The sequence below is a fragment of the Gorilla gorilla genome, chromosome 15, assembly GCF_029281585.2.
Source record: "Gorilla gorilla gorilla isolate KB3781 chromosome 15, NHGRI_mGorGor1-v2.1_pri, whole genome shotgun sequence".
Taxonomy (NCBI): domain Eukaryota; kingdom Metazoa; phylum Chordata; class Mammalia; order Primates; family Hominidae; genus Gorilla; species Gorilla gorilla.
This window is the reverse complement of record NC_073239.2, coordinates 78,310,264-78,326,285: the sequence shown is the minus strand read 5'-3', so window position 1 is coordinate 78,326,285 and position 16,022 is coordinate 78,310,264. Positions and strand designations below refer to the sequence as shown.

At 42.7% G+C, this 16,022-nt stretch overlaps 1 protein-coding gene across 3 annotated transcripts in view; it reads right to left on the bottom strand.

Annotated features, from left to right (window-relative positions):
- The window catches only part of PRKCH (protein kinase C eta), a 334,858-nt gene that overhangs the window by 260,795 nt on the left and 58,041 nt on the right, over positions 1–16,022 (bottom strand). For all 3 annotated transcript variants that reach the window (XM_004055266.5, XM_055361793.2, XM_063697880.1), the window contains exon 2: positions 4,763–4,826. In XM_004055266.5, coding sequence (XP_004055314.1) covers positions 4,763–4,826 — 64 coding nt within the window. The remainder of the gene's footprint in view (positions 1–4,762; positions 4,827–16,022) is intronic.

The following is a 16,022-nucleotide window of genomic DNA, read 5'->3' as shown; positions in this document are numbered from 1 at the left end:
TGCAGTGGCACTACCTCAGCTCACTGCAACCTCCACTTCCCAGGCTCAGGCAATCCTCCCACCTCAGCCTCCCAAGTAGCTGAGACTACAAGTGTGCACCACCACACCTGGTTAATTTTTGTATTTTTTGTAGAGATGGTGTTTCACCATGTTGCCCAGGCTGGTCTCAAACTCCTGAGCTCAAGCAATCTGCCTGCCTCAGCCTCCCAAAGTGCTGGGATTAAAGGTGCGAGACACCAAGCCTGGCCATAAAATCAATGTTAAGATAAAACGAACCTGCTCAGTTTACAAGATGGTCCCAAGGCAGGGGTAGGGGAAATGACTGGGATCTCCTTGCTGTGACAATAGGAACATGGAAATGAAAATCCCACTAACATACCTTCATATAGTACTTTATAGTTTGCAAAGCACTTCCCCATATATTATATCATCTGACCTTCAAGACAACCATGTGAGACAGACTGAGGATCAGCCAACATTTCCTGAGCTTTGACAGTGCCTCCAGGATCCTAGGACAATGCCCTTTTCACAGTCCAAAACACACTGGGCAGGCCTGACCTTACGCTGCTTTTCGATGAAGGCTTTCAGTATCCAAGATGGGAACCAGAGCTCCAAATGTTGCACCAGCCAACCTGTCATATTATGGCTGGACATAATCTAAGGTGGCTTCCAGGAGCGAGGCCAAGCTAGGGACATGCTCGCAGTGCCAGGTCCAGGTTGCTGCCACAGCTGTGGCAGGCACATGGTGGGGGTGGAGGGGCTCCATTTCCTTCTGACTTAACACAAACAGACAGGCAGCCATCACGTCCTCTGCATGTGACAAGGGAGCGGTGTTTTAAAGGCAGCAGCAATGTGCAAGCTCAAGCTGAGCCCCAGTCTAGGAGCCAAACTGAAAAAGCAATGCACGCACAGAGACACAGAGAACAGATCTGGGGTTCCTAAAATATACCCCACCCGTAGATTTCAATATTAAAATTTTAGCATTAAAAGTCTATTTCTCATGGATAAAGCAGCTCTTCCAGCATCTTTTAAAATATGCAAACACTCCTAAGAGGAACAGAGTACTATGACATCAATCTCTAGCACTGTAGTGTGAATTAGCCTATGAATTAACTGTTTTCCTTATCAGCAACTCTTTCTGGACAGGGACCACTGGGCTTCTTGCTGCAGTAAGAGACAACTGTAGGCAGAGACAAAGGACTAGCTTAAAGCAAAGATGCAATTACCAAAGATAAACTCAACTCATCTCACAATTTTACCCAGGGTCAGCTCTGAAAGACACAACTGCAATGACCTAGTAAGAACTCACCTCTAGTATGACTTACCATTTCATTCTTATTATCACTGAAACTAAGAAATAAATACAATGAGAACAATCAGATGTAGTTGGTGAGCATTTAGTCCTAGAGAGTTGGCATGGCTCTAAAAAAGTCACGTAATGATTATGGCACAATCAGACCTGGTCTAACATGCATTGCTTTACTTCGCCGGTCCCTTGTAACTTAATGCAGAGAGTTGACTCAGCTCGAATGAGAGAGAATCTTACCCACTCCTCCTCCTGGCCTCTTTCTCACTGTTGTGTTTCTTTCTACCATAGCTGATCCATGTTCTACGTGCATGATGAGAATGTTTTATCAACAATGTTCCATAATACTACATTGATTTTATTTGACTAGGCTAGGAACAGACTCATTTTTCTCTGTACATAAAAGATACCAAGCAAAGCAAAAAGACCTTAGAGCAGGCAGAACACCCCCCCAAACTGTAACCTGAACGGTTTTTTTTTTATGTCAAGTATTCCAGGTTTCTGCTAAATCCAGGTTTGTGCAAAAAGACAAAATTTAATAATGGAGACGATATATTGAAAAACGTTAACATTAAAACAATTCACCCATATGAATGGGAATGGTTGGCTGAAAGGAGTGGAGAAAACTATTTCTCAAAGAAAGTGTAACCAATTTTGCAAAATGACAATACCAAAAATACAAACAATTAAGTCACATGCTTAAAAATCTTCATGAGGTTCTAGTAATGGTGAAGTAGCTTGATATGGACCAACCCTCCCACTAAATGATTAAAATACCTGGAAAATATATTTTAAACAACTAGTTGATGATGTGAGAGAACAACCAAAAACACATACAAACTAGAGAGAATCTGACACGTGAAGGAGGGAAACCGCATTAGGTGAGACCCACATTTGTAGGGCTTTTCTCCAGATTATTCCCCATGTTGTGCAGGGTTGGGTAAATAGAACTCAATATGGGACCACAGTTTTATTGGCTTGAAGACAGAATTGACAAAATTCAAGCCTACCAGATGACTGGATATTGAGGAGAGAAAACCTGGAAAGATGGGGCCACAGAAAGAAGAACCTCCACATATATAAACTCTTCAAGCCCTCACATCTTCCTAAACTGTGCATGTGCAAGGGAAACTCTAAGAGGTCCAGACAGGAGCAAGAGCTAGGATGCTGAAAGATAGGAACTGAGATTTCAGCTGTTTCCCACCCATAGGAGAAAGAGTTAGAAGCTTGAGTGCCATAAAATTAATGGGCTCAAAACACCTTGGGATTTCTACTGAAACCTCACACTGGCTATGCCTTACGAGCAAAGATCATGTCCACGGACTACAGAATTGACTAATTTGACTACAGATGGGTTTAAAGATACTCAAGATTGTTAAGATGTTAATTCCCCTCAAACTGATCTATAGATCCAACACAATTTCAATTCAAAATACAGCAGGATTTTGTCTGGAAATATATAAGCTGACTCTAAAACTGATATCAAATTGCAAAATACTGAGAATAGCTAAAATAACCTTAAACATACAAAAAAGAACGAAGTTGGAGGGCTCATACTATGTAACCATAAGACTCACTATAAAGCAACAGTAATGAGACAGTGTAATACTGGCATAATGTAGAGAAAAGAAAGAGAGATCAGATGGACAAACAGATCAACAGGACAGAACAGATAATCCAGAAACAGACCCACATTATATGGTCAATTGATTTTCAACAAAGGTTCCAGGGTGATTCAAGGGGCCAGGGGAGACTTTTAATTAACGGTGCTAGAACAACTGCATTCGTGTATTGAAAAAAAATGTTTCAACTCCTCTGTAACATCACACACAAATATCAATTTAAGAAGGCATACAGACCTAAACATAAAACCTAAAAGTATTTGCTTCTTAAAAAAAAAAAAACAAAAAAAGAAACAGAATATCTTAGTGACCCTATGACAGAGAGATCTCTGAAGACATAAAACATATGAACTACAAAAGATGAGATTAATAAATTGAACTTCATAAAAATTTAAAACTTTTGCTCAAAGACACCATTAAGAAAATGAAAAGGCAAGCCACAGACTGGGAAAAAGTAATCACAATACCTATTTCTCACAAAGGACTCATATCCAGAAAACAAAGAACTCCTCTAAATCAATAATAAAAAGACAAATCCAATTTTAGAAAACAGGACAAAAGACTGGAACTGGAAATTATCAAATAAACAAACAAATGACCAATAAGCATGTGAGAAAGTACTCACCATCAGGGAAATGCAAATTTACCCACAGGATATAATTTCATACCCACTAGAACATCTACGATGAAAAGCAATGGCCATAGAAAGTGTTAATGAGGATATGAAGTAATTGGAACTCTCATACATTGCTGGTGGGAGTATAATAAAACCACTTTGGAAACCATTTGGAAGTTTCTTCTGAAGTTACACACACACCTACTTTATTACCCAGCAATTCCACTCCTATATAATTATCCAAGATAAATGAAAGTGTTATGTCCAGAAAAATGTATGTGTAAGAAGGTTAATAAAAGCATTATTCATAATAGACAACAATAGGAAAAACCCCAAAAGTCCACCAAGAGGAGAATGGGTAAACAAATGGATGCTACATTTATATAATGGGATACTACTCAGAAATAAAATGAAAAAAATACTGATATACACAATGATATGAATCTTCTAGAAACTATGCTGAAAGAAACCAGACATAAAAGAGAATATACTGTATAATTCCATGTATATGAAATTCTAGAGTAGGTAAAACTAACCTGTGGTGAAATAAAGCACTTGACTTATTGCCTCTGGGAGCAGGGGATTGAAAAAGGGTACAGGGAAATGTTCACAATAATGGAAATGTCCTGTATCTTGGATTGGGGTGCTGGTTATGCAGTTGTATGCATTTGTCAAAATTCAAATTGTTCACTTCTGATCTATCATTTCACCCCCATATAAATTTTACCTCAATTAAAAAAAAATATTGGATGGGGGAGTAGGGAGTACGGTAGCCACAGATGAAGAACAGAATCCCTTACAGGTCACAAATGAGATAGAGATTATAAAGAAGATAACTGGATCCCTAAATTTCTTTCACAGACATTCACGGGCAAACTAAAAGATGGCACAAAACCAAAGACATAAAGTAGAGTTCCACAGTCATGAACCAAAAAGACGCAAAAACCATTCAGCTACAATGACACTGGCTAAAAACAAAAACTCACTGAGTGTGTTAAATGAAACGTGAGATTGCCAGATTTAGCAAATATATTTAATTTGGCAACCTGAACCAATAGACCACTGGGCAACAAAATACTAGCCAGCCCAACTTATGAAAGTGATTTTTTAAGCATCTCTTACAACATGCTCTTTTTTATAATTTCCATGATAGAAATTCCTACAGAGTGTAAACCAAGATTACATGTATTCTGGAAACTACCCAAAACTCATTCTTACCTTCAGTGAAACTCCCGGTAAGGGTTATTACCACAAATACTTTCCCCTCTGGCTCGAGATCCACCTACAAAGAGAAAAAAAAAATGTATATTATATGTTAGTATTAAAATGTGGGCCTTAAACAATTCATCACAGAGAGGCCTAATGTGTAAATCACAGCCACAAATCAAATAAATCTAAGTCTTTCATTAAATAGTAGAGTGGCAGGGAAACAAGTGAAAGCTCAAAAAACTGTAAAGACTGAAAAGAAACCACATTTTATCAGTTTCCTTCCTCTTGAATTTTATTCTCTCCCATTTTTGGCTTGTCATAATACAGACAGGCACATCCACATACTTGGTAATTGTTTTTGAGACCTCCATATCTTATGCATATGGCTTATAAGAGCAGCATTTTACTAAACCACATGGCAAGAATATGAAATAGAGAAATAATGGCAACATACAAGGTAATGAACACATGTGGCTTGGTCAACTGCAAATCTTTAGTTTTATGGAGTAAAAAGTAAAAAGAGTCTCTGCTACATATTTCCACCAAAGTCTGGTCAATCTTAAGGAAGCACTAGGGAAGGAAGTTTAGGAGCCTTGCATTCACTACTCTTTTTTTTTTTTTTGAGAGAGAGGTAGTTTCACTTTGTTGCCCAGGCTGGAGTGCAGTGGCATGATCTCAGCTCACTGCAACCTCCATCTCCTAGGTTCAAGCAATTCTGCCTCAGTCTCCTGAGTAGCTGGGATTACAGGCGTGCGCCACCACATCTGATCAGTTTTTGTATTTTTTAGTAGAGATGGGGTTTCACCATGTTGGCCAGGCTGGTCTCGAACTCCTGACTTCAAATGATCCTCCCGCCTCAGCCTCCCAAAGTGCTGGGATTACAGGTGTGAGACACTGTGTTGGACTGCTACTCTTAATTAGTCACGGGAGTATCAACATACCCTGAAGTTACCTATCAGCTGAAATATCAAGACATGCATTCTGCAAGCAATGCAGCTTGAAGTCTTTTCATATGGTGTCGTCCTCTGCATATAGTCCAGTTTCCGAAAGACCCCATACAGCATGGCGCCCAGGATGAACAGCACCCTCTGGCTCTGTTCTGATCACCACTAGCTTAGGTGGGCGGACTCCCCTCTTCCTACTGGATGCTAACTTCACTATCCATGAACACCTCTAAGCCTTGCATTGTGAGGCTCTTGTGGACTCAAACACATGAATTTACAATTGTCCTTAAATAAATCTTTTCAGATTCTGCCCATGGCTCCATTTTTATTTTATTTTTCTCTTTCTTTGGCTGTGGCTCCATTTCTGCCTTTGACCTTTCATCTGAAGAGGAAGACTGGCATATAGAGAAGTTTCACTAGAGATACGAATGACCATTTTTGGTCAAATATTAAATTTAAATAAGCTGCAAATAGTCACATGGTACAGTGGAAAGAGCCCCCTACTAGACCAGGCCAAGAACTCTAGTCTGATTCTGTCACAGCTGGTTCTGGACCCTGGGCAAGGTCCTTTACCATACTGAGCCTCACTCTTCCAATCTGAAAAGTCTATGGCATCATTATTTAGCATTTTTTCTCTTTTTTTTTTTTTTGAGACAGGGTCTCACTGTCTCCCAGGCTGGAGTGCAGTGGCACAATCATAGCTCACTGCAGCCTTGAACTCCCAGCCTCAAGCGATTCTCCTGCCTCAGCCTCCCAAGTAGCTAGGACTATAGGCATGTGCCACCATAACCAGCTTGCCTGCTTATCTAGGTATGTATGTATGTATGTATGTAGAGACAAGGTCTCACTATGTTGCCCAGTCTCAAACTCTTAGGCTCAAGCAATCCTCCCACCTCAGCCTCTCAAGTCACTGGGATTACAAGTGTGAGTCACTGCTCCTGGCATTGGCCTAGCGTTTCTAACACAGCCTCCACATATGATCTCAAAGATTTTTTTTTTTTTTTAAGACAGAGTCTCCCTCTGTCACCCAGGCTGGACTTCAATGCTGCGATCATGACTCACTGTAGCCTCGACCACCCGGGTTCAAGTGATTTTCCTGCCTCAGCCCCCCAAGTAGCTGGGACCACAGGCACATGCCATCATGCCTGGCTTAGAGAGGCATGTTGCCCAGACTGGTCTCGAACTCCTGAGACCAGGCAATCCGCCCGCCTCGGCCTCCCAGAGTGCTGGGATTACAGGCGAGAGCCACCATGCCCAGCCAATCTCAAAGATTCTTAACAGTACTATTTACTTTTTTAAAATTTATTGTATCTACCCATGACAAAGCCCCCAAAAATGCACTGGACTTACCCTAGGTCACCACCACACCCTGATTATATACTTTTTCAAAATAAAAGATGCCTGCTTTGTTCAGATTCAGAAAGCTTAACCTGTATAACAACCTATTCTTACAACCCACCCTTTCTCTGCATAAAACCTGTTACCAATGTGGTTACCACACTATAAATCACCTCCCTGTTCAAATCAGCTACTTGCATCATGACTACTGTTAACAATATCCTCTTAACTATCTTAATACCACTTGTGAACCTTTATAGAACAGCTCTGAAAATAGAGCTCTCTAGAGAGATGACTAAACAGGATATCAGCCTCTAATTGTCTCCATTCTCTGCCTTGACTTGTTTCAAGTCAAAAATACGTTATTTTTAAAAGCCACACTCCCTCATCTTCAATATAAAGGCCTGCCAGAGAATACATACATACACATACATTCGACCTCACAACATAAACTACTGCTGGCACAGGCACAGTTGCTGCCTGGCCGCCTCCGCCATCCTGCAGCCCACAGCCAGCCCGTAAACTCCCTTCAACACTTCCCTGAGGGCCCACAAAGGCCTTTCCACCCCAAGATGGGTCAGGAGCTACTCTGACAGACAGCAGGAGATTCCACCAGTTAGCAGCAGGAGCTCTCACAAATAGAACAGGTTTCCTTCCGCATTTTTGACCCATGTCACCCACTGTGGTGGAAAAGCCGGATTTAAACACGGTCTTCAAGTGTTGTCCACCTAGGGCAGATGTGGTAAGACACTGGACCTTAGAACAGGGTTTTACAAACTGCACGTTGAAACTTTTTAGAGAGACATGAAAGCAACTTAGTGGGTTGCACACAATGGGGATTTCTTTCTTTTTTTTTTTTTTTTTTGAGACAGAGTCTCGCTCTGTCACCCAGGCTGATGTGCAGTAGCACCATCTCGGCTCACTGCAATCTCTGCCTCCCGGTTTCAAGTGATTCTCCTGCCTCAGCCTCTCACATAGCTGGGACTACAGGCACATGTCACCACACCTGGCTGATTTTTGTAATTTTAGTAGAGATGGGGTTTCGCCATGTTGGCTAGGCTGGTGTCAAACTTCTGACCTCAGGAGATCTGTCCACCTCTGCCTCCCAAAGTGCTGGAATTACAGGCATGAGCCACCACACCCAGCGGACAATAGGCATTTCAAAGTAGAATAAAAACAGAACAGAAAATATGAACATGCTACAGGTAGTAAGGAAAAGCACTGTTTCATGCAACTTTTGTGTGTAGTTTTGTATACATATAAAAGGGTACAGTAGGTTTTAATGTAAAGATGTATTCCTTACTGTGTCACAGAGAAACAGTTTGAAAAATGTGGCTTTAGAGTTATTCGTTCCTTCTATACACTACTGATGGGCTGTTATCATTTATTCACGGTAGTTGCTTAGATACCCCCCAGTGACAACCAACTCACTACCTTAACAGCTGGCCTATTTCATTCCTATACAATATAGACAGATCTTTCTCTATGAATACAAACGCAGCAAGACCAATAATTTCCACTCATTTACCTTAGTTTCGCCCTCTACAGCTCCAGTAGACACTGTCTCTAGCTAGTACATCCATCCCAGCTTCTGGGAATAACACTTGAGCTTTATTTGAGAACTACTCCTCCCTCACATGTAGTCCAAACGGCTCATCTGGGATTCTGCCCCTAACTCCAGAGTGGACATGTGAGCAGGCCTAGCAGATCACAGCACTGACTGAACTCTGCACAGCTGGCCTGGGGCAGGCACATTCCTTCTCTCTGGCTATCAGTGTAATTACAACTCCCTACCCGGTATCAGCATCTACTGGTTCAGGTTTGAGCACAAAAATCCAAGTAGGTCCAACTAGGAATCCTGGATCTACAAGGAAGGGACAAGATCTCGCTTCTGCTAAACTTCAATCTGGAAGGACACAAACTTGGGAGTGTCTGGCACCTGTGTTGTCCCCCCACTGAGCTACAGAATGAAGCCAACAAAGAGGGGAGAGCTGAGGGACAGAAAGAGAACAGCTCTTCGTAACATCATTTAAACCCTTAGACCAAGCCTTGCTTGATTCTTTGGGATTTTTTTTTTTTGTTATTTGAGCCTATAAATTCCTTTTGTCTTAGCCAGTTTGAGTAGGGGTTTCTATCACTTGCACTCAAAAAACATATTCAAATTGTCAGCCAAAGAGAATAGGTCAAATATTTGACAACAATTATCACATCCCTCTATGCCTTCTAACATCCGTGCTATCCCCTGCCGTCTGCCTCCCTGCCTCCCACCAGCACTGAAACAGCTCCAGCAACTTTTATGACGTCCTACTGTCAGATACAAAGATGTGTCTGTCTTCATCTCAGTTGATCTCTCTGCCGCATCTGATCTTGACATCTTCCTCTTCATGAATCTCTCATTCCTTACTTCCAGGACACCACCCTTTCCTGGCCCTCCTCTCACTCCTGAGCCCTGTATTTACCCAGTAGGCCACGCCAGAAGCCCAGCTCCTCAGCAGGTACATTCAATCGCTCTCAGATCCCAACACGTCCACTCTCGAAGTCTCTCCTGGATCCACCCCTGCTCCACTCCTACTGCCGTGGTTCATCTGGCCTCCCTGAATGGGCTTCTAGCTGCCTTCTATTTCCAGACTACTGTCCTCCAGCTGCTGCCAGTGACATGTTTCAAAAATTAAAATCTGACCATGTGGCTTCCTAACTTAGAAACCGTCAGTGTTTCCTCTCCTGTCCATGATAAGGTCCAAATTCTTTAGCACAGCACATAGCCCTAGACACTATACCCCTTCCTACCTTTCAGCCTAAGCTCTTCCCACCACTGCAGCTGCATACAACCAGTATCCCCATCTCTTAATTCTTGTACTCTCTCCAGGGAGGTATGTTATTTCATTTATTCTGAGAGAGCAACCAAACGCATTATGGATCAAGCAGCATACTGGGGAATATAGTCAAAATTATGAAAATTACACATTACCCATCTGTAGCTTATTGCCTAGTGATTTGGGGTATGTGATCTTTCTGGCTGGAAACTCCTTTCTTCCTTTTTATACTTGTCCAACTCCTATTTGTCCATCAATTCAAGACCCGCCTGTATAGGGGGACCTTTCCAGACCTCTTTCAGACAGGTGGGCAATTCCACACCTGTTATGAAGACTACTGCTGGAACCCACATCATGTTGTAGTCATTATGCCCTGTCCCCAAAGGAGACCCTACCTTGCATATAAGGGGACAGAAAATGGTTTGTGGAACAAATGAATAAATAAAATAGACCTGGGTATCTCAAACTCTCAGCAACTTCATGTAGGACATGATTTTCCCCTCCTTCACCATTCTGGTCAGTTTCCTCCTGACATGCCCCAACTTCTCCACACCCCCATTAAAGGGTGAAGTCAGGCTGAGTGTGTTACCTGACTTTCACCAGCAAGAGCAAGATTATCACTAACGTTGATCTTGACAGTGACAGTGCCCTTTACCAATGCAGCGAGAATACATGGGCGCTCTGAGAAGCCCCAGTGACCCAGGCTGAGCTTGCAATGAACTAAAACCTCTGCATCTTTTCTAGCTGCCATAAGGCTTTGCTTCCCACATCCTGTGCTTGTGCAGTGGTTAGGCTCAAAACCTTCATAAAAACCTAAGTGTTTCATTTTTTTTTTCTGTAATATTTTGGCTTGTCCCAGGTCATAGCGTTCACTGGATCGCAAATCTAGTCAGTTCATTCACTCCCCTTCTCAGTTTTATGGCTCCCTAAATCAGGGCCTCAGGCTACCTATGTCATTGGCTAATGCACTGACAGAGTGTCTAATAGAACAGAGCTGAGGTCAGAGTCTAGGGCAGACCCACATAGAAATGAACACACTTAGCATTCTTACTATAACAGCCATTCAAGGAGCAATAAACACACTAACCCCCTCCCCTACAGACCACTTCTCTTGGTAAAAAGAACAACTCCTGGGCCCTTGTTGAAACCCAGATAACAGTGGTCTTTAAAAAAATGTGATTCTTCTATACAAATAGACAAATGAACAAAAGTATAAAAACTCAGTGTCAACAAATGGTGCTAGAACAACGGGACATCCATACCCAAAATAATGAATTTCAACCCATACATTGTAACTTACACCTAAATTTACTCAAAACAGCTCAGAGAAGAAAACATAAACACAACTTCAGCCTTTAGGGTTCTCTATGTTGTTTCTACTACTCTGTTCTACACTTTTGAGTCCCCGAAGTGGACTCAAAATATCCTATGCCTGGTTTGCAGCAGCCACTTGGGAAAGCATTTCTTGACTGAATGATTCCCAATGTGCACCCTCAGAGCCATCTAACCCTTGAGTTCTCATGCCAAGTAACCCCTTCCTCAAAGAGCCATCAGTGTTGAACTGACATGAATCAGCGCTGCCTCAAATACTATACCTCCCCATCTGAACTTATCCCCTACCTCCCACATTGTGGCTGAGTAGTAGCAATGCTAGAGAAGACCCGGGTCCTGGTGCTCTGTCCTGACCAATCTGTGACATCAGGAAGGCCATTCAATCTTCTTTGCCAAAGAATCACAGAGAGGGATTAAATATAAGATTCCCAGGCCCCACAGGTGACCTACTGATTTTAAATTTTCTGGGGCAAGGGAACGGGATCTAAGCATCTCCTATTTTTAAAAGTTCTGTAGGTAACTCTGATACAGCCAGACCACGGACCACCATCTGGGAAGCCTGAGCCAGATTCTCTCTAAGGGGCCAATTCCAGCTTTAAAGGGCTCCAATCCCATGTTTCCTCCTAAAGCTTCCAGTGGTCATCACTGAATCACTAGAACCGCTGTTCTGCGTTCCCAGGCTTAAAATCCTGGAGTCACTCCGACTTGAGGCACCGTGACCATCTGTTTTTCCCTTCGTTCCCTCCGTCACTCTAGGATCCCTGTCACTGCAGGCCTCCTCCCTCATCCTTTCTCCTGCAGTCATGGAACACCCCACCAAAAACAAAACAGCCTTTTCTAAAGTGCTGATCTCATCAACTTCCCCCTCTAAAGCCTCCACTGGTCTCCCAGAGTCTTCAGAATAAAACACCCTGCTCCACCTGGCTTTCAGGACCACTTGGGCTCCCCTTTTGCTGCCTTCCCACTAATCTATCCAAACTTTGTTTTCAAAATTCCCTTCCTTCCATTGTCACTTTAGAAAGTTAAAATACAAAAAGAAGAAAAAAAATCACTTTTTAAAACCTGCTGTCCTAGTCAGGCCCCTCTCCTGGCTCTATCACTCAGCCACACATTTGCTCATGCCGTGTTCTCTGCTTGGAAAGCCTGTCTCTCTTCACCGCACCTATCTATTCATTCATTTGAACCTTTATTGAATGACTCCCAGGGTCGGGACAACTGCCAGGTACTCAAGACTCCCCAGAGGAGCTCCTAGGGCTACAGGTTGGATGGGTCACCGAGCACAGAAGATGACACAGCTTCATGAGCAGCAGAAGGAAGAAACTGGTGCCAGGATTTGATATTCACATTGATCCCTCCAGTCTCAAAATTCACATCTCAACTATTATTAACATTTATCTATACCTTGAACAATTACTTACATTTTCATACACATATCTCATCACTTGCAATAAGTCTGTAACCTCCATTCCAGCAGGATCTGACGTTATGTTCCCAAGGAGCCTCGCAGAGTTCCTTGAACCAAGTAAACACTCAATACATATCTGCTGAGTTGATCTAAGAGCTAAATAAGGTCATCTGACCGCCTCACTTTCCTCACCTATAAAAATAGGAAAGGTAATATTTACTACAGAATAGTCCTACATGATAGCACTTTGTAAAAAATAAAAGCACTCCAAGATGGCTCCAAGGAATACCGGTGACATATGGATGACAAGGTCTCACTGCTTAGAAACTATACTCTGTTAGCTTGATGTACCCACCGGATCCCCAGCACAGCCACTCCTACACCCTCAGCCAAAGTTTGCTTTTCCTTGGCATCACTTTGCAGGAGTTGGGCAAATACTTATATCACTGGTTAAGTCTCCTTGTCCATGAAACAAGAGTTGTCTAAAAATATTCTAGCTGTAATGTTCCATGATTCTAAACAGGCTTGGATAAAAGCCTACACAAAGGACTCAAGAGAAACACTCATTTAATTAACTGGTAATAATTTACAACCATTTCCCTTCACAAAAGCCATTAGAATTGATCACAGACAGGAAACTTCTAGCTACATAACATTCATTTCAGCCTGGAATAAGCAAAGGGATCTAGCATATTAAAAGAAAAAAACAATTTTGGGGGCAAAGGTAGAAGGTTCATCTAGACTCTATGGGCTTTGAGCAAACCTCTGTAATAGAGAAGTTGACAAAATTCAAATTCTTGGCTGGATGGCTCTTTTCTATAGCTTTCCTAAGTCTTACTCTAGCGATAAATAACAAAAACATGATAAAGCATTTCATGATTCTCTTCCACCTGAAACTGTCAGGCTTAAAAATGAGCATTCAAATTCCTAAAGAAAAAAAATTCCAACAGGTTTGTATGAATAACCTAACAGGAAAAATTAGATTGTATTGGTTTTTCTTGTTTTTTTTTGTTTTTGTTTTTTTGTTTTGAGACAGAGTCTGGCTCTGTCACCCAGGCTAGAGTGCAGTGGCACAATCACAGCTCACTGAAACCTCCATCTCCTGGGCTCAAGCCAACCTCTCAACTCAGCCTCCAGTGTAGCTGGGATTATGGGTGTACACCACCATGCCCAGCTAATTTTTGTATTTTTTGTAGAGATAGGTCTCATTATGTTGCCCAGGCTGGTGTCGAACTCCTGAGCTCGAGTGATCCACCTGCCTCAGCCTCCCAAAGTGCTAAAATTACTGGTGTGAGCCACTGTGCCTGGCTGAGGCTGTGTTTCTAATAATAAAAACAACAGCTATGTCTTTAGCTTGGTCAACTGCTAAATGCTTGACCTATATTATCTCTCACCTCCACCGCTTGCAGAGTGAAGTACTACCATCACCATTGCACAAATGGAAAAAGGGAGGCTCAGTGAGGTTACTGAATTGGGTGAGGTCACACAAACAGCGAAGGTCAAGCCAACATTCAGATGCTGGGAAGATGCCACGCTGGTGCCGCACCAGCCTCCCTTGAGGCTGCTCTGACTGCTTCTGCCTGAGGTCCACCTATTGCTTTCTCTCAGCCTGAAGCATGCCTGCCCTGGCTTCTGGCACATGAGGTCATCACACCACTCATTCCCCTGGGAGCCTGGGCAAGACTCGTGCCACTAGCACCTGAGGGTGCTCTCGCCTCACCTCCTCACTGCCAAGGCCACTGGGAGTGGCACCAGCCTGATGTGCCGCTGGATGGTTCTCAAGGAGGGCCCGAGGCAGGAGCTGCTAAGCAAGTCTGTGCTGGGGCAGGGAAAATGCAGCAGGCAGTTTAGGTGCCATTAGTCAGCTGCCTGGAGAGTCCGAGTCAGCATCACATGCTGCAGACACACAAGGTGTCCCCCCGACATGGGAAGGGGTTTAAAGGAAAAGAAGTTGCAATAGGCAAATACTACATCCCTGCTAATTTTCTACTTTCATCTCTATAACAATGAGACTAGGTGTTATGTGTTAAAGCATACTAAGAGGTATTACACATTAAAACCTTCAAGAAAACAATGACGGCAAAAACTGAACAGAAAAGTAGTATCAAATCTGACTGGTTTCAAATGAAGGAAAACACTGTCATTACTTTACTGATTAAAGCCTTTACCGGTCCACCCTTTACCCTGCTCAATCTGGATCCTATGTGAGGTCAGAGAGCAGGTTGGAAAAGAGCCCCAGGCCATGATCACAACTCTGACATTGCCTACCTGCCACTAGGGGAAGTCACCTGGCTTCAGCATCTCAAAAACAGAGTAGACTAAGCCTGTCAATCCTTTTCTGTCTAATATTCTAAGGTTCCAAGTCCTAAACAGTTTCTGAACTTTGTACAGAGCAAGTAGACATCTGAAGACTACTAAAGAAACTCTCTAAAATACATCCTTATGGCTCACAATAATTCTTCCCCCTCCCAGCTGAACAGACCCACACGGCTGTTATAAATTTAAACTTAGAATTACTTCAAGTCAGATCCCATTACCCCCAGGTTCTAGCACAGGAAGTGTTATCATCTGGCAAAAGGAAAACTCTTTTACATTAAAATTAATTTTTCAAAGTTTTTCTGCCCGTAGTAAAAAATCACAAACAGTCAAAACTATTTTTTCTCTAACAAGCAGATAGCTAAAGGTAGAAATGGTCTACTGTGTGCTCTAGTGTTATGTGTGTGTCTCAGTCTTTGATTCCAATATCTGAAGAATCGAAAATGTAAATTAAATGAAGGATGCCTTAGGATCTTCAAAATACTCCACTGCAATTCCTCCCACTTAAATTCCCAGGTAATGTAATTCTGTGCTGGAAGGCCTACCTGATACCTCCTCTGTGAATGAGGACAGAGGCTCTGAAGAGACCAAGCCCAGCCCATCAGGTCCAAAGCTTCTGGTGCTCCTAATGGACCAAAAGGAGTGGGGTGAGTTCTCCTGAAGAAGTCAAATGTCCTCTCTGGAAACCAGGAGAGGACTCTTGGTATAGCACCAGGATGCCAAGCAAGACTCTGCTCTCCAGAACTAAGAAGGGGTTGGCTGCAGTGGCTCACACCTGAAATCCCAACACTTTGGGAGGCCAAGGCACACCTGAAATCCCAACACTTTGGGAGGCCAAGGCAGGAGGATCACTTGAGTCCAGGAGTTCAAGATTAGTCTGCGCAACATAGGGAGATCTCATCTCTATAAAAAATAAAAAATAGCCAGGTGTGGTGGCATGCACCTGTAGTCCCAGCTGCTTGGGAGGTTGAGGTGGGAGGATCACTTGAGCCTGGGAGGTCAAGGCTGCAATGAACCACGATTGCAACACTGCACCCCGGAGAGCCCAGGTGACAAAGTGAAACCCCATAATAAAACAAAACAAAACAAAACAAAACAAAAAAGAACTAAGAAGGTACTTT